Source organism: Falco cherrug, chromosome 1 (genome assembly GCF_023634085.1).
Source record: "Falco cherrug isolate bFalChe1 chromosome 1, bFalChe1.pri, whole genome shotgun sequence".
NCBI classification, from domain to species: domain Eukaryota; kingdom Metazoa; phylum Chordata; class Aves; order Falconiformes; family Falconidae; genus Falco; species Falco cherrug.
Window position 1 is genome coordinate 112,297,758 of NC_073697.1, and position 24,762 is coordinate 112,322,519.

Genomic DNA, 24,762 nt, shown 5'->3' on the forward strand with positions numbered 1-24,762 from the left:
CTGACACCCCGTCTGACTCGCACACGCTGTTTCCAGCAACCGGCTCAGCACATCTGCAGCACTCTGAGCTTTTAAGTGCTGCTCCTGGGCTTCTCAGCTAGTTCAAGTCACATTTTGTAAAGGGTGAAGCAATGTACGGAGGTCTGCAGGCACCCACGGGGAGCAGCAACCGCTCACGATGCAGCTAAAACACAGAGAAATGCACAGGCCAGGTTTCACGCAGACAAGTCCCCTCCGCAGATTTACACTTGCTCAAGGATTTGCTGTGTCAGAGCAGGGCACTGCCAGGACAAGGGCTTCTTTGGACTGAGTGCTCATTGCTTCCAGCTCTTGGAGCCCCAGCAGCATGTGGCCACCAGGCCCAGAAAGCCCCTTCTGCAGACGCTCCCCGTGAGCCCACAGCCATGTGCCAACCTGAGAGACAACCAGGAGTTCTTGGGGTGCAGTGCACACGAAGCTGCCTGTCTCACTAACGAAGTAAGGGCTGGCCGCTCCCAGAAGACCATGGCACGGGAGAGGTGGGGAGCCCCAGAGGAGCCTGTCCCCATCCCTGGGGGAGACGGGAGCAGAGGGACCAGAGGATGGAGCTGCCAGTCCCCACCTTGTTGATCCACTCACCTCCCTGGGCAAGCCCCTGCTCCGCGGGACCTTCCCTTCCCGACCCAGAGAGCGAGGGCTGTGATGCGCAAAGCTCTCAGGATGAAAGGACCTACAGTATATACGGAGGGAAAAAAAGAAAACCCAACAAACTAAGGAAAGACTTGCAGCTCTGCGAGGCACTGTACAAAAGCCTTATTGCCAGTCAACGGGAACAGACTATTTATAGCTGAGGATCATTAACTGTATTAAAAAAGTTTGATGTTCTCTAACAATCTATGTCATTTTAAAACGCTGGCCTTCCCCCTGACGGCCGGCTGATAACCGGAGCGGCAGTGCTGAATAGAGGTAATTATACACCAGTTCAATAGGCTGAGCCTGCAACTGCGCCGAGCCCCGCTCTGAATGCAAGCGTGTCCTTTCCCCAGGGCTCTTATTTAAATATTATGCCAGCTCCACAGCCTACTACGGGAAGAATACTGCCACATATACTCTCATAAAACTGCATAATTATGAATAATGCCTTGGTTTTTAACAAAATAAATCACCACACACCAAGAAAGTGCTTAGTCCAACCTAGGGCTGGAAGAGATTAAAATGCCAAGTGAAGTGAAGCATCCATCCCTTCTGAAACACTGACGCTCATCGCTATTTGCTTCCATTGGCCACACGGGCTACCTGGCTGTGGAGTAAGGGCAGGGCCACCAAAGCACCTGAGCCCACCACTGTCAGAGGGAGGACCTGGACCAGAGGTGCTGAGCATCACCTGGAACAGCAGTTCCTGGGCTCTGTTATCAACCCCCAGACAGGCCAGTCCAGCCCTGATCAAGACATTAACAATGACGCACGCTCCAGTCTCTTCCAGCTCAAAGTTTATCAGCTTGTAAGAAACATACAAGCGAGAAACCACAGATAATGTGGTGCCGATTGTTATCGCCAAGAATATAAAGCTCTTGTGATATGACACATCGAACATATGATTTTAAAGACTGAATGTTTTGATCCACTCCATGATGCCACTACTGTTTCAGCTGGGTGAGGCTGACACCTGCCTGACACCACGTCCCAGCACGCTTCACCCTTTGCCAGAGAGCGCAGGACTTGGCTGCAATGCAGCCGCGGCGGTGGTTTTGGCACAGCTCCCGCTCCAGCCAGGTGCACCCCAGGCAAGCTGCAAAAGCACCTCCTTCAGTGGGCTGCGCGGCCGAGGGAACCAGCATAAAGCAAAGTTATCGATTGTTCTGATTATTTCAGCACCTACCAAGCCCAGCTGATGCTATCTCCATCCAGCCAGATCCCACCTAATCCCATGAGCCGCCCCCAGCCTCGTCAATCCCGGCGCTCGGTGAGGCTGCAGGAACGCACCCACCCGGCACAGCCGGCAGCAGTGGCTCCCTTGCTAGGGAAGGGAACGTTTCACCATCACCAGCCTGAACCTGGCCAGATCCACCAGCAATGGGAAACAGTTACCATCCCGATGCTGGCTGGCAGCTGGTGCAAGGGAAGCCGGGTTTTACACGGGTGTCACACGTCACACCCAGGGAAGGCAGCGGTGGCCTCGCCAGAAGCCGGAGTGGGCAGGGAGGCTGTCTAATGGCAGCACACGGGTCCCTCACCGCCCAGTCACCCTCTCCTTTGCAGGGAGGGCAGGTCGTGGCAAAGTGGGATGTTGCTGGAGGCTCCCCGCCTGGCTGTGCTCCATCTGGGGAAGATGAAAAGTGGTCTTCGGTCTCTTGGCCATCACTCTAGCATCCCATGCTGGCACCAGCTTCACAGCACCATTTTGGAAGATGAAAAGCAAAGGCCAATGGTCCCTTGCTTTCAATGGAGATCACCTCTTCCACCTGAGCATCACAGTGCTTCTCCTCATTCAGCACAGCCTGGCCCCTGCGCGCTGTTAAAACCCTCTGAGGAGCAGTTGACAAAAGGTGAGCACATCACTATCAGTCATGGAGCGAGGCGCAGCTGAGGTTTGCCACAGGCACTGAATGAACCAGGAGCAACACTGATGCCAGCCCCTCGCACAAGCTCCCCTTTAGCTGGCCGATGCAGCTCAGCAAAGAGGGCACGAAGGACTTGGCATGAGGCATCACACAGCAACTCATTAACTGGCTGCATATTGACTTCAGAACGCCTGAACTCTGCCACCAGGAACTCCTGGCTCCTGCACAGGTGGGCCACAAAAACACCTGGAAGCCACCAGCCAGGCTGAGCTCAGAAGCCAGCTCCCAGCACACCAAGCCCAAGAGCTGGTACAGAACAATGCTCCCTGCCCCCAGACACGGGCACAAGTTTTACGCTTTGATCTGTACTGTGTCTTTGGCTGAAAAAACCCTGAGATTCCCCCACCAAAAGGCAGCAGAGACAGTTTACAGACACACCAGGAGACCGGCTGACGGCAGCGGGCAGACCACCAGCACGGGGGGCTGGTAAGGTAAGAGTATAAACAGGAGCTTCACAGCAGAGAACCCACCGGCGTCGGCACCATCCCAGCCCCGGGCTTGATGGGCTCTTCACTGAGCGATTCTGTATTTTCCTAGCGAGAGGCCAAACATGCTGGAACGCTCTGTGAACCATACATTTACTCTGAGAGCAGCCAGTCTAATTGCCCTGCCAAGCCTCTCGGTGTTTTTAAGCACCTTCCCTTTAAACTCTCAATAATAAGTGCTCACTTTCCAAATACTCCCCACTGCTCTTGTTTCTCGAGTTGCCATCGCTACAGAGCGCTGTTCACGGGTCCCTCCAGCCTGGTACAGCTTCATCAGGGCCCAGCTCCCCAAGGAGGAGGAGGAGGAGGAGGGAGCAGGAGGCTGGAAATGGCTGATCCCAGCGGGGAAGGGGCACACCGGCTCTTGCTGCCCTGCCCGAGGACCTCGCCAAGCCCCACGCCTGCTCCACGGGGTTTCTCGGAACATGTTTCGTGGCAGATCCTCCATCCTCGCTCCCCGTGCAGGGCGAGTTTCCAACCCATCACCACAGCTGTCCTGCAGCTCCTGCCTCACCACGCTGCTCTCTCCAGATAAACATGGTGCTTTTTAAAATTATCTTTTGCCCACAAGCGAGACACACACAAAAGCAGCCTTTCTGCTAGTCAATAATGGAAACTTTCAATAGATCAGGAACAGAGATATTTTCAGCATGTTTCAAATCAAGTTCAGAAAGGCAGCTGGGGAAAGGAGAAAACGTTCAGATATTTGGAGGTTTTCTAGCATTTTGGTAATTTTTCCATCTTCAGTGCAAGGATAAAAGGTTTGGGTGGTGTTTTTTAAATAAATTGCAACCTTAAGTTCTGCATTTTTTTCCCCTCTCCGGAAAACTTTCCCCCAAAGAAGAATTAAGTCTGACCAGGAAATGCAGGGAAGTTGCTGTTACCTGTTATTTGGGGGTCAGCACTTTCTTCATTTCCACACGTGCACCAAACACACCTACTCTGGCTACCTAGATCCTCTGACTGGAAAGAACTCAAAACTCTCAGAAAAAAAAAAAAGAAAAAAAGAAAAAAATAATGTAAATGAATGCAAAAATATAAAGAGAATTAACCAAACGGGCAGCCAGGGTGTGCAAGGCTGCCACCAGCCCCTCGCAACCAGCAGAACGGCTCCACACCGCACAGGACCCCTGAGACCGGGACTGGCGGCAGCTCAGGACACGGCAGCAACACGAGAGAATGGAGGGGCTTGCTCTGCCGGGTGGCTCCGTCCTGTCCCTGCGGCTGGGTCATCCTGCCTGGGCTCCCGATGCGGCTGCGAGGGACACCCTGTCCTTTTGCTCACTGGCAACAACACCCCGCGCCCCACCGAAGTCTCCTGCTCGGTGCCTAAGACTTTGCAGGGGCTAATTTGATGCTTAAGGCCAGCATTAGCAATGCCTGTCTCTCAACTAATCAGCAGGCAATTAGCTGGAAGAATTCAGAATGAAGCTTCAGATGAAGAGTAAACCTTCAGCCACTGAATTCCATCCTCAAATAATGAGACTTCATTTTAATTTCACAGTGATGATATTGCACAGCATCCCCTCCCCTTATTTACCTCCAGGAAGTAACATAAGTATTAAAAAAATATATATATATCCAGCAACCAACTTTCAACTATTCCTATATATCATTCGTCATTTAATTTGAGAATTAAGCTCCATTAATGGATGCAAACTATCATTTTGAGCAGGCAGGCAGTGTTAATATTTGAATAAGCTAACAACAACAACAAAACATAGAGGACTAATACATGCACGGTCATTCTTTCCAACAGGAAGGATTCAGTTTTAATTTTCACAGAATATTAAAACAAATTTAATTAGATTACACTAGTGCTTCCCTAAGTAGTGCTTGCAAGGGGAACTCCATTGTGCAGAAATACACTCCACAGTAGAAGAGAAAAACTTGCCAGTTAAGTAGCTTAATCACTGAAGAGCTTTGAGGTGGCTCCTTTTTTTTTTTTTTCATTGTAGCCTTCTCACACTTTGCAAAGAGGTTGTCAGAGATGTTTAGTCATAATCATTTCTCTGGAAAATGAAAAGTGAGCTTGACAAACAGGAGTGAGATCAGAAAAGAAAAGAGAAGAAAAAAACCTGTCAATATGTGAAAGACATCCTGTTCCTTCCGAGTGACCCAAAACACCAAGGTTTGCTACTTTAAAAAATAAAAAAGGGAACAATCTCTGAGGAACAGCTTGTATGTGGCAGAGACCAGCACTGCCTCCATTGGGTTTTCCTTTAATAGCTAATGAAACTGCTCATGCGCTTTTGCTATGAAGGAGAATTTAAAAACAAAACAAGAAAAGCAAAGAAGGTTAAATATGTAGATATAGCATCACCCTTACGTAAGCCCACATCTGTCATGAAGGTCAGAGCTCCAACAGCAGTGATGCTCAACACTGCGCAAGACGGATCAGCTCAACCGCACAGAACATTGCTCCAAGACATCTCCTCCTCGTTTTATCCTGACGAACTTAGGGCTATGCCTCACTCAGCCCTCTCTCCCTGGGTGCTCTGCAGCTTTTACTCAAGTCAAAGGCAAGCGGGCAACTCGGCACATACAAAACCCCGGACCCACGCGTGACCTTGTTACATCTCGCCCTGATGGAGCCCACAGTCCTGGATTTGGCCTGCCTGGGCAGTGCCCTGCTGCGCCAGCAGGGTCTGAACGTCTTCTCACGCAAGGATGCCTCGGGGAGTTGGGCCCTGTACCAGGCACGGTGCCCATTTCAGGGAAAACTGAGATCCCACCCAGCCTCCTTGCTACATCATACAGGACTATCAGGAAAACAGTTTAAAAATAATCTCTATTTTCATGTGTTCTAATTGCAATTAACAAAAACCTCACCAGGACTGTGCAGGGGGAAAGCAACTAAACAAAATCTTGTGTTGACAGTCGTGCGATGACAGATGTAGTTACCAAATGCACACAGCGATGAGAAATCTGTCCTCTCCTGCGCACCCCCCACCACAGCAAGCCTTTGCTATATATATATATGTAGCAGAAGCTATATAACAACAGGGAGTCAGGGCAAAACCCAAAAATCATTCTGCCAACTACACTCACACAGCTGCTCCTCTAATATTGCTTCTGCTGCCCAAGGCTGCTGCGGGACAAGGCGAGCGGCATGAGGCACTGCCCTGCGTCAAGCCCACCTGCGCGGGGCCTGTCCCCTCCCGGCGTGGGCAGGTGACGTGCAACGTCCCGCACGCTGAGAGCACAGAGGTGAAAGAAGTGGGAGGCTGGTCCTGTGCTGAGCAACGGGACAGAGAATATAAAGACATACACCAAGGAGGATGGAAATCCAGGATGCAGAGCTTCAGCTCCCAAGAGCAGCTTCTGGGATACGTGGAACAAGAGGGTCTTTCCTCCCTCGGGAAGCCGCCCGCGAGGCGCAGCATCACACTCACCCAGGGCAGGAGCGGGGATTCACTCCCGGTGCTGCTGCACACCTCTATCATGGCGCTGTGCGTGTCTCCGCAGGTGTCCCAGCCCCTCTGGCTCTGTACAGGATGTAGATTATTGAATCCCTGCAGTTCTGAGAACGAAGGCGCCTTCACACGTAAGCGTCCTGAGTTTAACGCTTAAGTTTTCAAACACAATTAAGAAAAGCTATGAAAACTGCCAACCAACTTGGCAAGCGGAGCGAAGTGATGAGGAGAAGGACCTAGCCCTCGGTCTGCTGAAAACACATCCCTTTTCAGTGCCTCAAGTTGAGCATCTCTAAAAAATCACACACGACTCCCGCAAAGCCCCGGCCGCCAGCTGCTCCGCGGCGCTGCCAGCGCGGTGGCTGCCGCAGGGAGGGCTGCTCCTGCCCGCGGCCATGCCAGCCCCGTGGCACCTGGGCGGCAGGCTGCCAGCAGCAGGGACAACAGCTCTGCGGGACGGGGCCAAAACCATGAGACAGCCCCAAACGGCTGCGTTTACCTCTGGTTAAAATAAAATAATGCTGCAGCCTGTCCGACAGCCGGGTCTTTTGGCAGCAGCGGCAGCCAGGGCAGCACCGGTGCGCTGGACCACAGGCAATCGGTGCCACGGGCAGGGGGACCCGGGCAGAACTGGGACCAGAGTTGGGCACGTGCCAAAGTTGGCCACGGGTGACACAGCAGCAGGTCCAGCTCTATGGGTCGGGTACAGACTGCCCCAAATAAAGTGCACCCCCCCCCCATCATACATACTTGTGACCAGTGGCTTTTTAAATATATTTTCCTTCCTTTATCTTTTATTTTTTTCCCCCCCTCTTGCCACTTTTTACTCAACCGGGCCCCGTGTTTACAGCTCACTACACCACAAATCCTTATTTCATGTCACCCACTGGCCCAAGCTGTCCCCACTCACTGTTTCTCCTAGACAAGTTAATAAGATGGAAGGCTCCCGGGAGGCCTCGAGCCAGCGAACATTATCACTTGGAAGCAAGGCAGAAATACTGACACATCGGAAATGACTTCAAGCCTATTAATTACCCTTTCTTCTCTGGCAGATCTTTGAGAGAGAGCTTGACAAATTGAAAGGCAGGAGAGATCATCCTTCCCTGCCCCAGAAAGAGCCCCCAGCCACATCAACAAAAGCAAAACACCCCCCCACACACACACCTCCCCCCCTTTGTTTTCTTATCAATTAATTCATAAAAAATTAGCTGAAGCAGAGGCTGTCCGTCAGCGACAGATCTGCCCTTTCTCTTTGTGCTGCGGTCTCGCAGGGAGCGGAGCAGCAGGACGCTGTGCCCACGCAGCCCCGCGGCCAGCGGGAGAGGCTCTGGTTGGGATGGTGCCGGCTGGGGGCATTGGCACGGCTCTCCCACCCACCGCGGCACAGGGAGCATCAGCTGCTGCGCCGGGAAGGCAGCTCCGAGTTTGGAGCTTCCCATCACCAAATGTCAATAATCTCTATTAATACGATCAGACTCGGTACCCCGATGCACTGTAAAACCTTAGTGAATACCCCTCAGCCCATTCTTCCCCTCCCTCAAAATGTATTTTAAAATCCTTGCTGGCATAATTGATCCTAATTATTATAAGTATTAGATATTAAATGCTTTCCTACATGCAATGTGGGCTTCAACTACGGGCTTTCAGCAAAGTCTATTGTATAAATAAATGACTGGATTTCTTATTCAAGTGCTTCAGATCTGACAGTATTAATTTTGATGCAAAGTAGCCATGCAAGTCTAGATAAAGTCACTACCTTCCACTACAGCTTTATTTTTAAGGTGATTTTCATAATTTCTGGTTTAAAAGAACCTCTGGAAAATAACTCGAACAAAAATCTTCAAGTCATTACCTAGAAAACTATCATTAAATCATTTGTTCATTTTTTATTAGTATCATTGTAATTAAAGAGAATCATATTTCAAAAATATATCTTCAACAGCACTTATCAAAACCCATCCCTGCAGCCTATCAATTAGTATTACAATAACCTCGCTCCCTTGTTGCCTTTGCTATTAGCATTTTGATTGAATGTCTGTTGAAAAGTGACTGGTAACAGAAGATTGTGTTCAGAAAGTAATGTTTCTTTATTCGCTTTCATTGAAGCTTGTCTAGTTGTCTCCAGTTCCTACTCAAAAGAGACAAGACAGTTCCAAAAGCAGTAATTTTGATGCGGGATTATTTTTTTTTCTTCTCTGCAAGGTGAGATAGATTGGGTTAGGCTGGACATAAATGCTATTAAGTCACTTGACAGCAGATTTGGGGTCTGCTGTGGGCTCTCACCCGAACACCTCCAACACGCACAAGCTACCAGAGAGGTGCCATGGCCACACTGGTGATCAGCGTGTTCCCACTAAGCTGGGGGAACACACACCACAGGCCTTTGCAAATGACCTTTCACCAGATTCAGTAATAATAATTAATAATGCACGAACTACTTGGCTAAGTTTTTGGCTACGTTTGTACTGACAGCATGGAATGTAAAAGGCGCCCATTTATCACATAACCCTTTGCACTTTGGGAACGTATCACCGCAACTCAGAGAGAGTTAAGTTTGCCAGCCGCAATAAAGCCTCTAACGAAGGACAGATCTGTAACTAACGTCATTACGGAGGGGAAATGGATGCATTCAGCAAGTACCATGAATTATAAAGACAAGAGTTCATTAAATCTACTATATTAAAATAAAAATGACCTGCCATGTCAGACAGTTCTATTTACTGATATTCCCAGTGCTGATGCCTTCCCCCTGATAAATCACATTCAGCAGGCACAACCAACAGCTATCCAAAAACGTTTCAATTACTTGGACGTGCTGGAAAGTCGCAAGCAACACTGGGTCACCCTATAGAAACACCCCCTCCCCCCCCAAGGTTCGCCTTTATGGCTCTGAGGGAAAAACAAACCGACCCCACCGCTGCGTCACCCTCCGCCTCCAGCGCGCAGCGACAGTCAATCAGACTAATAAGCAATTTAGCAGGGAGGAAAGAAAGGGAAACGTTCGGCAACCAGGGGCATCGCTAGGACAGGGCCGGCACCAACCCCTGCTAAAACTCCCGCCCCTGCAAGAGCACAGCGTGCCCCACACCAGGACACATGCAAGGCAGTGGTGGGGGTCCCTGCCGTGCCCAGGGTGTGCATGGCACTGGCTGGGCTGGGTGCAGAGAGGATCCCTAGCTGCAGGAGGCAAAGCCCAGTCCCACTGGGCTTCCTCCCTCCCCTTCCTCAGCCTCCTGCATCCCACCTGCCGCCCAGCCCAGCTCCCCGCGCTGCTCGGGGAGGCTTTCCCAAGCCCCTCTCCTCCTCCGCAGCTCTCGTCTCCGCTGGCAGCCAGCCAGCAGTGCGTAATGCTGCCAGGTAGCAATTTCATTTTTAAAATGCTCTTATCAAAGATTTAAGGTGAAAGATAAGAAAAGCATACAAAATCATCATAAAGGAAACATTGTATAAGGCATAGTATTTTACAAATCAAAACAGTTATCAAAATGAAAAGGTATGAATATAAAAACAAATGGAGCCAGTGCTGTGAGAGGAGGGGAGGGAGCGCGCTGGATTTGGGAGACATTGATCAGATTTCAGGTTTTCTTGGCAAGTCTCAAAGCCTGTGAAGAACGGGAGCAGCACCACTTTCACTGTCATTTTAAAACAGAAATAAAATACCGGTACATTTATATATGAGCTTGTACACCCACATATCTATACGCAAACACACGCTTATTATATGCCTTTTCATATAGATAGATCCATAAATATAGATACATATTTTTCATACCATTACCCACGGCTGTTGGGTGCTTTTATCAAAGTCATCTGACCTGGAAAGCATCTGTTGTTAATACCAGTGTTTTATTATTTATCAAATCCATTTCTTCATAGAATGACTAATTTCATATCCACAGCTGCTCCCATCTTCCCTCCGCAGCTGCTCCTTCCCTGAGCAGCCAGGCAGGTTATCAGTCCACCTCCACCTCCCACCACCCTTGTGCTGCTTCCGAACCTTGCTGGAGCCCCGGGCTGGGTACGGAACAGCACGCTGCGCTCCTGCCCTGCGAGGGACGGGGCGAAATCCAGCCAAACAGCCAGGAAAAAACCTGTGCCACACTGCCGGCAGCAGGGGAATGGGCTGCTGATTCACAAGAAAACAAATCCCCCACTTCTATAATCTGATTTTTTTGTTTTCCTGCAATTACATCCAGAGACTGGAGAAAAACAAGTGTGTTTACTTCTTTATTAGTTTGCTTGGCGGGTGAGGAGGAACGGAGCTGCTGAACAGGCTTGCACCACGCTGCTGAGCCCCATGCCTGGCCCTGCCGGCGCCCAGGGGACCGATGTGGGGCGAGGTGCCCCCCTGCATGGCTGCAGCGCCTCTGCCAACAGCCGGCTCTGCCGCGGGACGGAGCTCGCCAGCCGCAGGGAAGCACGTCCCCGCTGCAGGGACAGGCTGGCACTGGGAACCGAGCTCGAAAGGCAGGGCAACCGGCTGGCAGGGACAGAGATTGGCAAAAGCCAAACCCGCCTCTCATACCTCCACGGGATTTTAGCTCATCCGAACATCCTGTGAGCCGACAGGGGAGTTGCCACAATGATGCTCAAAGCGTATTCTCTTGCCAGGCTTCCCCCTACGGATCCTGCCCTAATTTTGAGTGTGCTGTTGAACACGTGTGTTCATGTGTGACTCGTGCAATGGATGAGGAGAATGGTTTCCATTGTCAGAGCCTTGCTGCCACTGAAGTCAACCACACAACTCTCAAAGGACTTCTGCTGGGGCTGGTGACGGTCCAACCAAGAGTAAATATGGAGAGACGGGGCTGCGGCCAAAGCGCGAGCCACAGAATCAGACCCCGATCCACGCTCGGCACCGATGGGGGCTGCGGGGTCACTCCACCACCCTGCACCCCTGATCCCTGCACCTTACTGGCTCCCCTGGGACAGACATGCCCGCAAAGAGGTTCAAAATCACTCACAGGAGGCTCTGCAGGGTTAGTGGTATCGTACCTGTTCGCTCCTGGTCTTCTTCTGAAGGAAGGAATTAAGGAAGCTGTTTGCATTGACAGATGTTTTAAAATGGGAGAACGATTTGTGAATTATGACACTAGTTGAAGGTACTCTTTCTGGTCCAGAAAACACTCAATAAATTAAAAAGAAAAACCCCCAAACCCCAAAACCCAAATCCGCCGACCTGCAGTTTTGTGAGAGAAGCTGTTTTCCAAATTACTTATTCTATCAGATCCAGCAAAAAAAGGCCAGATGTTTACTTCAGCTTATATATACAAAAAAACATACAGAATAAGCAAAATCACTCCTTGCCAGTACATATTAATCAACCTAATTAAAGAAATCTTCAGTCAGAACTTATTATTCTGGGAAAAGTGCGATCGCAGGTAAGAGGGCACTGATGCGAAGGGCACAGGCGCTGTGTGGCACAAGCCCCCAGCATCGCTCCACGTGCCCCCGCGCCTGCCAGCACAAACTCCACGTCCCACCGCACCGGGGGAGCTCAGTGGGTCTCACCTGGTGGGGGGAAAGCAGGGGAAGCTGGAATGGTGGATGAATTGCTCTTTTTAGAGATGTTTTGTTCTTGCCTTGCTGCTGGTGGGGAAGGCAGCTACGGACATCAATCCTCGCCCTTCCAGCCCTGGGTTGGGAAAGAGCCAGGAAAGCACCGGTCAAAGCCAAGCTCGCGTGCAGCCCAGCGACCGGTGCCATTCCTTACCAACGATGTGGGAGCCGAGCGCGTACTGGCAGCGCATACCATCAGCGGGAGCCGGGGCGCTCTGTCTTGGGCTCACCAAAGCCTGCAGGCACAGGACAGTTCACAGCACCAAGGTGTTTGCCCTCACAGCTTCCAGGGCAGGCTCGGCTCACTGCGCGTCAGGGCTTCCGACTGCCTCGGTGGTGGAAGAGCCCCTGAAACGCAGGATATGTGGACGCAGCTGAGCCTTCCCCAAGAGCCGCCAATGCTGCAGGGCTCCGTGCAAGGACTGGCAGGACCCAAACCCTCTGTGTGTCTCTGGCCACCACCTGCAAGCCACCACGGTGACACAGGGCAGGGACACGGCCTCCCGCCAGCTGGGGAGCCAGCAGATATGCCGGGGCTGCAGAGAACTGTGATGACCCGCACCTTCTCCCACTCGCGGAAGTCAGCACCGAACACCTGCAGAGCTCTGCCCCGGCACAGCAGAAAACCAGAGCCATCACCAGAGGAAATCAGAGAAAGCAAGGGACTTTCTTAGCCCACTCTCCAAGAATATCCTCCACTGTGAAATCTGGGGCAGCCTGCCATGCAAAACCACCACCCACACCGCCACTGCCCCCTCCCGCACACCCGGCCAGCCCTGCAAGTGCGAGGTGGCTGCCGTGGGATACCGGGCTCATGGGCACCGCGAGCCCTGGGCTCAGAACCACCGTGCTGCTGGCCCCACAGCCACCCAAACTCAGCAGAAGAGGATCACCGGGGTGCTGGGGATGGAGCTGGGAATGCTCCAGGGAGCGAGACAGTGAGGGGGCAGGGGCAGCCACTGCCTTTCCCTGCAGCTGAGGGGGTGCAGGAGGAGAGAGGGTGAAACAGGGGCTGGCGAAGGCTGGGGCAGGAGGCGAGGAAGGCCCCGAGGCCAGACACAGCGTTACTGCAGCACACCTTTTACGTATCCAAGCTACTAATTTTAACAGCTTCTCATTTGCTAATATAAGAGGATTGGTTAGGTGGGATGTATCCATGCAAAAGCTGTAAACCATTAATAGCTGGGTAGCAGTGTTCGCGTTTACACACCCCACTGCGAAGCCCTCCTTCGGCCGCAGAGCCACTCGATGCCTCTACCTTGCAAAAACGACCCTGGGAGGAATTTCTGCTCCCCAGGCGCAGCGCGGGGCCCACGTCAGCCACACGCTCGCATGCCCACCCTGGCCCGCCACGCAGGAGCGTGTGTTCAGGTACCTGTGCAGAGGCACCCTACAGCTTGGCGCAGCACCTCCCATCTGAATTACCCACCCCTACAAATCAACACCGAGAAAACCAGAAAGGCAGCCAGGGATGGCAAGCACAGCAGAGGGTGGCATGGCAGAGCCCACTCGAACAGGAGGCTCAGGGGTAACAGCCTTCGCTACCAGCACTATTTGTGTAACACATTTCTGCTGAATCTCAAGATTTTGGGGATAGGGGATGTGTTATCTGTTCGTTTAAACAGATCACCAGGAGGCTTTATGTATGGCAATGACCTTGTAAAATTAAAGGCTTCAGCAGCATCCAGGTCCCAGGTGTGAGCGGGGTGGCAGCTGATGGAGGTGATTTACTCCCGAGATGGAGCGGGCACAGCGAGGCAAACCAGCCCCTTCTCTGTGAACATCCTCCTCATCTTCAGTGAAAAAGCTTTATTATCAAACCCAGCAAATATAAAGCACAGATATATGAAAAATAAAAGCTCCCCCCCCTGCATACTTGAGGGGACTCACTCAGTCTGCTTTCAGCAGTCCACTGGGAGAAGAACACAACACACCAGGGAGCGAAAGCTGCACAGCATCTCTCAATATTTTCATACCACATTTTTTGGCACCAGCATGCTGCAGGTAGCTGCCTGTTTTCTCAAGGTCACCACACTGATTTTAATTCTGCTTGTTGCATTAAGACTGCCCGTCTATGTAAATGTTGCATTTTGTTCTCCTCCTGTTTCTGGCCTTTCCTCAATTAACATTTTCAAATACTCCCACAAGACTTGAAGCACTACCTGCTAATCACTTTGCTCCTGCATTCTGGGAAGCAAAAGGGGTTTGGTTTCATCAGCTGAGTAGAATCATAAGCAAGAACTTATTCACGGCATTTAGGGTTTTTTTTCCATTCACAGATCATCAGGATTTTTGCTAATTTATCTGTCACTCAAACTGGCTGCTCAGCAGTGACAATGAAGATGGCAGACTGAAGTCGTATTAAAATGACCTCACTGTCTTCTCAACACAGCTTCAGCTGGGAAGATTATGCAGTCTGTTTCCAATGCAAGCACTCATTCTGGCAGAGCTCAATCACACTGACCTTCTGCAAGTGTAACAGAACCGTTACCGTAATTTTAAAAAAGTTCTTAAATATTTGCACAACTCTTGCTTTATGTTTCCTGAAGAACCTTTCAGAGATGAGAAAGGCTCTACCGATTCACTCTGCACTCCCCAATACCACTGTAGTCTAATCGCATTAAGTTATTGATACTGTTCAGTACTCAGTGAATGGGAACACTTTTCTTTCTTAAGACAGCAACCGTTAACCACAGTTCCGCGGGAAGGAGACGCCCGGTCCTGCTCACAGCCCTGCCTATGCCCAGCCACTGCCATCTCCTTTCTTCCCATGTCTCCACTCTAGAGATCAGCCTCTGGTGATCTGCAACACCACACTTACCAAACCCCGGAAAGCTAAACCAGTACTGGAAAAGCTATTTAATGGCTTCTGTATACAGGCGCCACAGAAACCGCGCAGCTCCCTCCTGCACACCTCTGCCTCCCTGCAGGTTTGAAGCTGTGGCTCTGACCCCCCCCTCCTGTAGCCGTCTCCACCACGGGAAGGAGCAGGATGCTGCCTGTGCACTTGTTAGCGCCTGACACCCCTTTGCAGAGCTGTCAGAGCCCCGCGCTGCCCGGCAGGGACGCCCACCTTCCCCTCGCCCCCCGCGGCGGAGGGGGCACGCAGGAGAGTGCCAGGGCTGAGCCCTGCAGTCACCGTCACCTCCCGTTACTACCTGCATTAAGGCTAATCGAAAGGAGGCTGGATACATTAAAAAGGTCAAAAAGGTCTAGCTGTGTAGGGCTCTCCCTCTGGGGAGAGGGAATTAAATAATCTCTTTACACATGTTAGCTACGAAGACAAGATACAAATGATTTTTACAAACCTACTGTCCTTTACAATATATTTTTAAGTTGGTATTTACCTTAAAGTCTGATTGTGTAACCAGAGACTTCCAAACTAATTGCTGGGCTGTATTTGCAACCTTTATGGGAGGCTGGCAGGATTTTTTTTCTGATTATTATTGCATTTGTTTGTTAAACAAGAAAATAAAAATGTCAAGCCATCTCCCGAGTGCTGCTGGCAAGCAGAGCCTCTCCCCTTCTTTAGAGAAAGCATTTGCACACATCTATTCCTTCGGTGCGTCCCGGCCAGTGCAGCTGTTCACTCTTTCTCCTCCTCTGGATGTAATTTTCATTACTGGTATAAAATTAAGCAATAAGGTATGACAGACAGTACATAGCTGGGCAATTATTCCAAGCCTCAGGTGGCGTTATCCAGCATGAGGCTGGGGGCAGAATGACTGTAACCACCTGAGACGTTCAATAATCGCCTTGAAAAGCGTGGCCAGGAGCCTTATTTGCTATTCTGAAACTGAGTCTGCTGGGATGCAGGGCTCATACTGGCTTGAATGCATTTATTTTTACACTTCACGTAAGGTGCCCTGATGCAGCAGCAATAGGCGCTGGCCAGGAAATTAAAAGACAAGGGAGATGGATCCAAGAATTGGCAGCTTTTCCCTTTTGTTTTGTGTTTATTAACATCGGAACAGGGAGCAGCACCGAGCCTGTCGAGCTTGGGGTCACCGGCACACCGCTGCGCCGAAGCCACTGCCCCAGCGGCAGCTGCCACCCTGGCCCGGGCGCTGGCGCCCGGCCCCACCGTCCCACACAGAGGCAAAGGGGGGGAGGTCGATGCCAAAGGGGACACTGGTGGGCCATGGCCAGCAGCCCCTTCCCCATGGCTGCAGCTGTCCCAGCTCCTGCCTGGGCTCCAGCCGGGACGGGGGTGACTCTGCCACACAGCAGAAATGTGAATAGCGGTCGGCAGTGTTGCAGCTGTTAATGTGTTTTACGACATGAATATTTATAAGTGAGGATGTAATATTAAAAACATACACATATAAAATATTAATACGACACATGTCATAGCTGCAGTCTAAACAGACAGGTATGACTGACGGTATTATCGCTCAGCCATCACCACTTTCACTGATAGATCTGTAAATGGTAAATAATATTAACTAATGGATCTTCGCAGCCCTCATGTGAAGTTTTGAAGCAAATATTTGCTTAAAAATTGCTCTAAAAAGCCTGTCTGCGGCTACACCTCCCTGCGATCCTCTGTGCCTTTGGAGGAAGACAAACACTCCACGTCTCTATGCGTCAAGGGTTGAAGCCTCTCTCCGTGTCGCAGCCCCAGGTCCCTGGGATGAATGTCACCGGCCAGGGAATGGTGGGGCTGAGCCGAGCCAGCGCTTCCCTCAGAACAGCTGCACTCTCCGGAGCCCCACTTACGAAGTGATACAACTGATGGGAATAAACCCCCGTCTCATCTAGGAAAGCAGTAACAATAACATTGCCCCTGTTTACAGCTTATCTCACACTGTTCATCCAAAGCCCTTGAAGTACTTCATGCTCTAAAAAAATACCATCACCGCATTTGTGGATGCTTTTCCAAAATTCTGTGGGTCAAACTGGGGTGAACAGCAGCTCTCCCTTTAGCCCCATCCTTCCAAACGCAAAACTACGTGAGCATATGCAAGGCTCCCTCTGAGCTGCCCTCAAACGCTCAGTACCCTCGCCAGACTGCTGCCAAGAAAAGCTACGCTGAAAATGACCAAATTAGGCAATTATTTCTATATATTTTAAATACTCTTTACTGAAAACTGCCTGGGGATGTACATGACCTTGCCTTACCTGAGGGAGATGGCGATAAACAAATAATTGCAACGACTCTTAATTATATTTATATCCCATCTATAAAAATGTCAATTATAACTTCAGAGGTCAACTACAAAACTGAGGTTTTGGCAGCTGGACAGCACACAAAAGCTATTTTTCTCCTAAGAAAAGCATCATCCTTCGCCGAGGCACAGACGCTATCTCGCTAACAACATCACTCCTGTCTCTTCCAATAAATACAACCATTACACCAACGGCTTCCACCTGGACAATTACTTTCATGCACCGAAACTGGCTAGATGGGGATAACGCAAACACGACACACGACCCTTGCATCCCTCCTTGCGAGCGGCGGCCGCAGGAAGGATGCTGCAGACGCTGCGCTCCCGTGTGTGGTCCCGGTGCTACGAGCCACGGAGATCTCCCAGCCCCGATGCTGCGGTGTAGATCCAACCCAAACCTGGGGCACCCCCGTCTCCACACGGCTGGGGAGAGCCCGGCCGCAGAGCCCCTGGGAGCTGCCGGCTCGGCCGTGTCGGAGGGATGCTCAGCTACCACCCAGCCCCACACAGCCCCCGAGATGCCGCCCAGCCCCGGCCCCAGCACCCCCCCTGCGGGGAAACAGCAGCACGTTTGCAGTGACAGCAAAAACCCAAGTGGTTTTAAAGCTCTGCCACAATCGATGCCTGTCTTTCGGAGATGTTTTAACCCCTAACACATAGGATATTGTTTGTACCAGGCGGACAGCCTGCCCTTCTTTAATTTTGTTTAGTTTTAAGATTAAAGAAGTCCAAATCCCATGCTGTCACATCCCTCCTCTCTCCCCTGCCATTCTTAACTCTGTGAGAGAGTTAATTGATATGAAAATAACTCTGGGGGCTGTATGGCTTTGAAAAACATATAGTATTACATTCAATACCAGCTATTACAGCTTGGGGGATTCAGTCACTCAAGATCTTTGTCTTTTTGCAAGTTCAAGATGCAGGACAGTCGTGTTGCACGCCGCGGACAGCTTCTGGAGCAGCTGATGGCTACAGGCAAGCATAAAACGAGCCCGTGCTGGTGGAGAGCATCTAAAGCTGTGATCAAGAGCATCCCATTACGATAATTATTCAATATCCCACCATGTCTTGACCCACCTCTACCCTCCTGCAGTCGTGCTCGGCAGCACATTGGTATGCCTTCTGGAGCTCCCCTCCATAACGGAGTTAGAAGGACATCATCATCTTGCCAGGCTCCCTCCAACCACAAAGATCAATAACTAATGTTGAACTCCAGATTTTTATCTGCACTTTGCAAGGGTAACAAAATAACATCACCCTCTTTTTTTATTTTTTTTAATTTCCAATTACTAAATCCTTTCAAGATTGACCCAGTAATTTTCAGCTCTATGAAATTTTAGGCAGTGAAGAAAGTGCTGAAGGTGGTGAAAGTGATCTTCCATAGTGTCTGGAGAACTTTTGTGTGGTTTTGCTCCCTGTACAGAAGTGCAACAGTATGGCACAGGGTACAGAAATAAGAGGATTACCAACATTTTCTTTCCAAAAAGAGATGGCATCGTAACTATGGGGACCCAGAGGTATTTGCCTTCTAAGTGCTAGTTCATTGCGTGCCCACTACCACAGTGAAGTGGCCAAGCCAGAAGGAGAAGCCCCACAAGAAGACACTGCATCCCAGTGAAGCTAGGCATTGTTTTACCTATGATAATCCAAAAATTAACCACTCCTTCAATTAAATACAGCTTTTTCAGCCTGCCTTTAATATGGCTAGTCAGGCAGGCATGGAATGCAATAGCTCTGAGTCTTATTCTCCTTAGAGAACGTCCAGGAATAGTTGAGAAATTAAAAAACCAAAAAGACACCAGCAGAGGCAACAACATGGTTAGCCTGGTGACATTTTTAATGTCATGAAAGTTACGTGCTCCATTGGCAAGGCATTAATTTTTATTTTGGGTGGGGTTTTCAAGAAACAACGAGCAGTTTTGAAAATCCCTCTTAGCATGCCTGGTTAAATCTGAGCCCCCCCACTAACCAGCCCCTGCCGGCCCCACGCCACGCATGCTGGCCAGTCATACACTACCACAACACGCACGGGCCAGAATCACATCAACAAATATGCTCAATTTGCTTGCAAGGAAATTTATCTCGCCTTCTAGCAGTTGGGAGTGCATTTTAATACTTTTCGTTTCCCTTGCCTACGCTGATTATTCTAGGCATAGACTAACTACAGTAAGCCACAGCGGATATTTTATCTGCCGTTTCTCTTTCCCTCGGCTAATTTGAAGATAAAGATTGGAACCCGCGAGTGGTTTTAAGAATTGCCATTAACACTGTTGCTGCACACTACTGCATTTTAAACACGTTTCCAACACAATCAGAATGTCACAATTTGTAAAATCTGAGGTGATTTTATAAACGATTGATGCAGCAGAACTTGCCTCATCACAGCAGCCCACTAGCCAGTTTATTAGCCTGATTAGTGGTAGCTACCTGTGCAGAGAAGGAAAATATGCCAGAAAAAGCTGTATAAATTAAAGCGTGAAGATGAAGACGACTCTTTATGCTGCCTTTTACACTTAGTTCTTCCTCCCACCTGCACTTGGCAGAGGTAAGGACCCAGCGCTCAGACATGCCCCCCTGGCAGCTGCTCCCGTTGCAGCAGCGCAACCCCTTGGCACCGGCCGGGCTTCACACGCCTGCAGGAATTTTGGCTAATCCCAGCAAATAAGCAGCATTGTCCTGCACCCAGCAAAAGGGTCCATCTGTTCCCCGGGATACTGCCTCACAAACAGAGCTGGCCCTCCCGGGTGCCAGAGAACTCCCTTATTTGCCAGGGGCAGGGAGGGGGGCTGCAGCCCACCCTGCCTCCTGGATGGCACAAGCAAGCGGGACAGCCCTGGCTGCGGAGCCTGACTCTGCTGGGGCATACGGGAGGTGGGGGTAACACCACCTCCACCCAACGGCATTCGGAATCTGCTTTTGGTCCTTTTGGACCCTTAGTTCCTCCCCACTTAGACCTCACCTAGGAGCTTACACAAGGATGTTGATGCAAAGAGATACTACCGCTTGCGTGTAGAAAAACAAGGCTAAAAAAAAAAATAATTAACCAATGAAATTCACAGAATTCCTGGGGAAAAAAGGAAACCCTGTTGCCTCCCACCTGCAACACACAAAGTGGTGATGGGGCGGGGACATGGAACCGCAGGCCAGGGACTTGCAAATGGGGCTGCAAAAGCCTCAGCAGGACAGGGCACGGAGACGAACGCCAGAATGCACTGCCAGCCTGTCCGATCCACGCTGCGTGACCTCACCAGGTTAAGAAACAGTTTAAGAGAAGAAAACAAGGAATATAAACAAAAGCACGCAGAAGACTTGCGGAAACACATTCACAGGGGCCAAATCTGCAAGTGTGCGCCTTGCTGGGACCAGAGCCCCCCTGTACTCCTTGAGCCCCTCTGCCACATCAGAGCGGGGATGTGGGGCCCTTGTGCCCAGCACAAAAGCACCACATAATGCAGCTTTTAAATGCAACAAACAACTTGCCAAGACTCTGAATGGAGAAGGATATTTATGGCCCGTTTCAGGGTGGTTGCAAAAAGAAGCATGGAAAATTCCCTGGATATAAAGGGAAGTTGTCAGGGGTTGAACTTTCCAAACTACGTAGGAGTTTTGAACACTTGGTTCCTGTTACAAAACTGATGGGCACTGGCTGTTAGCATGCCCCCCCTGGCTCCAAAGAGCTTATCCTTTCCAAGCAAGCCTTCTGCTCACTGCTGCTGAATTTTCCAGGGATTTCCACTATGATCCCTGACTTCAGAGAGGGATTAGTGCCTGGGAGGGAACTGCTGGAGGGAGGGAATGCTATCCTGGAGGTTTTGCCTGACTCACCCAGCCAGCCCCATGCACTGAAGTTGCTTGTTAAGGCAAATATCAGAGCAGTGAATAATTCAGACAGTGCTGGGAGGTCAAGGTCTTCAGACCCTGCCATGGAGATGATGATGAGGCGCGGTGGCCGTGGCCACGCGCTCTGGGCTGCTCCGCTCTCCCCTTCCCAGCGCTCCCAGCGCTGCCGGCCCAGGAACAGGCTCCTTTACACCTTCTGTCAGCCTCCCTGCACAACAGGCTACGCAGCCTGCACTGAGTAGCAGGCACATATCGGCAGACGAGACAATACCAGTATCCATCAAGAGAGCCCCCACAAAGAGGCCGGGGTGTGAAGGGCAAGCAACAAACCTCCGGGCTACACGTCCACGCCGTCGCAGGGGGGCAGAAGCCACATAAAGCAGGGACACTGGTGGCATAAAATCAATCTCGTTTGGAGAGAAGGGAAGAGGGTCTCGGAGCGTGTCCCCAGTGCAGTTTCTGGTGCCACCGTGAGAGCCCAGGTACATTTACCTCCTCCCAGCCCAGCAAAGCAGCTGCCAGGCTGCGCTCCGCCTGGAGCTCAGCGCCTCTGCTGCAGCGATAACGTGAACTGCTCGCCAAGAGACAGAAGAGCATCATTTATTTCCACTGAAAGGAATGGCCATAACATTGAAAATAATCCTCAGCTCATTTTCACAGAGCTGTAACAAGCAATGATGAAACCTCGTCTCTCTTGTGAAATATGTGGAGGGAAATTCCTCTTCTGGAGATTCTGCTTATTCTGAACTACTATCACTGGAGGACGGGCAGTCCTCAGCTTCAAATCTCCAGCATGCCTGAAACCCCAGCAGAAGGGTTTAGCATCTTAATTTCCTGCTATCTCAGTTTAACCAGTCTTATGCCCAGCTTAACCTGACGCTAACCACCTCGGTACAAACCCTCTGCTTCCCTGCAGCCTCAGCACACCCTGGGCTTCACTGTCTCCTGGGATGCCACGGAGCCTGACAGCAGTCCTCCCAAAGGTAAGTCATTAGACTGACCAGAAAAGTCACCTCTAATAAACCAAATCCACGTGACGTGCGGCATTACATGCCAAGCAGCCCTTCCTCTGCAACACCTGCGGAACAGAGGGATTTAGCACCACTGGATTTAGCCACGGGGTCATCACGTTGACACTGATTTTTGGCTGTGCTCACCGTGCAGAAGCTGTCACAACATGTGATGTCTGAGCTCCCGTTCTCTCTTACCTCTATGCCTGTTGGTTGTCTTGTCAAACATAAGCATGGCGTCCTCTACCTGCAAGAGAGAAGAGGGGAGATGTGCGCTTTAGCACCCTGGCTGCACGGTTCGCAAAGACATGACAGACAGACTGGGAGGGGGAGACCAGGCAGGAGCAGTCCCAGCTCAGGTACAAACGATGCATCAGATCTCCTTCTTCTGCTCAGTCAGTGCTTCGCTTTGGAAACCTGCTGCTTTCAACCCCCGTCCGAGCCGCCATTTGATCCTCAAGCAGAAAAGCCAACATTAAAAGTCGTGTTGCCCTAAAAAGCCAAACATCTAAGCAGCTCTTCCATCTCTCCTCGGTCCCTGGCCTTGCCTCATCCCAGCCCTTTTCCCTTTTGCAGGGAGATAAGGAAGGGCCAAGAGAGGAATCGAGGATGCAGATCAGGCCCATGACTTCTCCAAATTAGAGTCACTGTCTTGGCTGAGAATTTGGAGGTTACAAGCAAGCAGGGTAAAATCTGGTCAGCCAAGAAAGGTATTCAGAGGTTTTTCAAAAGGCCTTTTGAAAAGTTCGGGGAAAGAGGGGAGAGGGAGGAGGGAGAAGGTTTAATTCGCATCAGGCTTGGCATTTCCACTTCAGAAGAGAGATGACTGATGAAACGTACTGAAGTGCAACCAAATTGCTTTCAACTTTCATTACTATTTGCATGATTTATTTCAACTCCATTTAATCTGTGCAGCCACACCTAAAATTTTACACTTATTTTAGAAGGATGTTGTGCTGGGGTTTATTTTCCAGCGTTACCACATTTCCAGCGCCGCGCAGTGGTGGTGGGAGTGGGGCAGGTCGGCTGCAGCATCGGCCCGGGCAATCCTTCTGAACAGAAGTTACAGACTGGCTGCTCCCTGCTGTGAACTCCGGGCTGGTGACAACCTGCACCACCGCCCAGCTGCAAAAGATGCTGCAGGAAGGGAGAAGACCTTTAAAGAAAAGATTTTACTCTTTAAAGGACTCCACTGCCTGTCTGCAGGGGTGGTTTGGGGTTTTTTTGCCTGTTTGGGGGATTTTTTAGTTTTTCTTCCTCAGTAATTTTTATGATACTTCCTTGTTCTTATAGTCCAGCTTTGTATAAATCGTTTATTTCAGGTAAGCGCCTTACAACGCAGTTACGTGCTCTCTTCACCTTACAGTGCCACCAAAGGGTCTGCCCTTCCCCGCAGCCGCCCGTGCCCACTCCATGCCGCCCTCCTCCTCCTCCGTGCCAACACGCCAGCGCAGTGCATGGAGCTGGGGGACACTCCAGGTTCCGACGACACGCACCTTCTCTGCCACGACCATCTGAAGCCAGATCAGTTCCCCGGCACGGCCAAACCAGCGCGGTGCTGACACACCGGAGGGGCTGCCACAGAGCAGGGAGAAGCAGCACCTTGGGGGAAGGTGGGACCGCTCTCGGCACCTGCGCCAGCTCCTGCTGCCTTCATGTGACCGTAGCAGTTACAGCAGGATTTGGAAGCTCACGCCTGGACAAAATTCACGGTTCAGGGAGTATAGTCTGACTGTAGTCGTCTTACACAGGGAACAGACACCCAGCCTACCTGCGGGCAGAACTGCAGTCTCGGCGGGGCACAGACAGGTTTGGGAAGGCGGTAAAACACAACTTGAACCTCTCGTAACTACGGCACTGAAACATGTTCTGGGAGATAGTAAAAAAAAAAACCAGGGCAGCCAAACCTCACACGATGCCTAAGCTCATCTGAAAACCTGCCTCTGGTTAACTTATTCTTAACTTTTTCAAGTCAAAGTGCTTTGCAAAATGCATTAGCAATGGCCTGAGACGGTGGAGAACAGCATGCCTCCTTGATACCCATCCTGAATGAGACCTAAGGATGCTGAAAAATCCAAACCACATTAAGCACAGAGCCGTCTGTCCTGCTGTCTGTCTTCACTCCAAGGAAGGAAACACAGCTATTAGCGATGCTAGGAGGCAGATAAGGACAGAGCTGCCCTTCACCTTACCACCACCGCTTATCTCTGCTCCAGAGTTATGTTTGCACAGCAATCTTTATTTTTCATTCTCACAGGTCTTGGCCTCACTGGCACCAAAAATTACATGTTGCACCTAATGCTGTTTCCTGGATCACTGAGGCTTCCTCCACCTCGGTCCACGTGAGCGCGCTGACCATCCTTCTGTGCCCATGCTGATTGCTGTTGCAGAAGCGTTAATGTGCAACGCTTCCAGTGTAACCTTTCTGCATCAAACCCTGTACCAGAGCCCAGAGAGGTCTTGGATGCTGCAGCACAGATCCCACCAGCCCAGGAGGGTCCTCTGTCCCTCCCACAGGCTGCCACTGTGTGCAGGCTCTCCGGGCTGTGCCCCATCGCTGAAAAGGCTGTCATTTCAAAATGACACCTCTTTCTGCAAGGACATTACTGAGGACTAAAAAAAGGCTGCTTTATGGTTAGGGGGAGATGAGACATAACAGGACTCTAACCTCGCTGTAGCATGGC

The 24,762-nt window shown here is 50.7% G+C and overlaps 1 protein-coding gene across 15 annotated transcripts in view; it reads right to left on the reverse strand.

Moving 5' to 3' along the window:
• Positions 1 to 24,762, reverse strand: part of MSI2 (musashi RNA binding protein 2) — a 255,916-nt gene that overhangs the window by 78,584 nt on the left and 152,570 nt on the right. For all 15 annotated transcript variants that reach the window (XM_055720850.1, XM_055720870.1, XM_055720846.1 and 12 more), the window contains one exon: positions 22,277 to 22,325. In XM_055720850.1, coding sequence (XP_055576825.1) covers positions 22,277 to 22,325 — 49 coding nt within the window. The remainder of the gene's footprint in view (positions 1 to 22,276; positions 22,326 to 24,762) is intronic.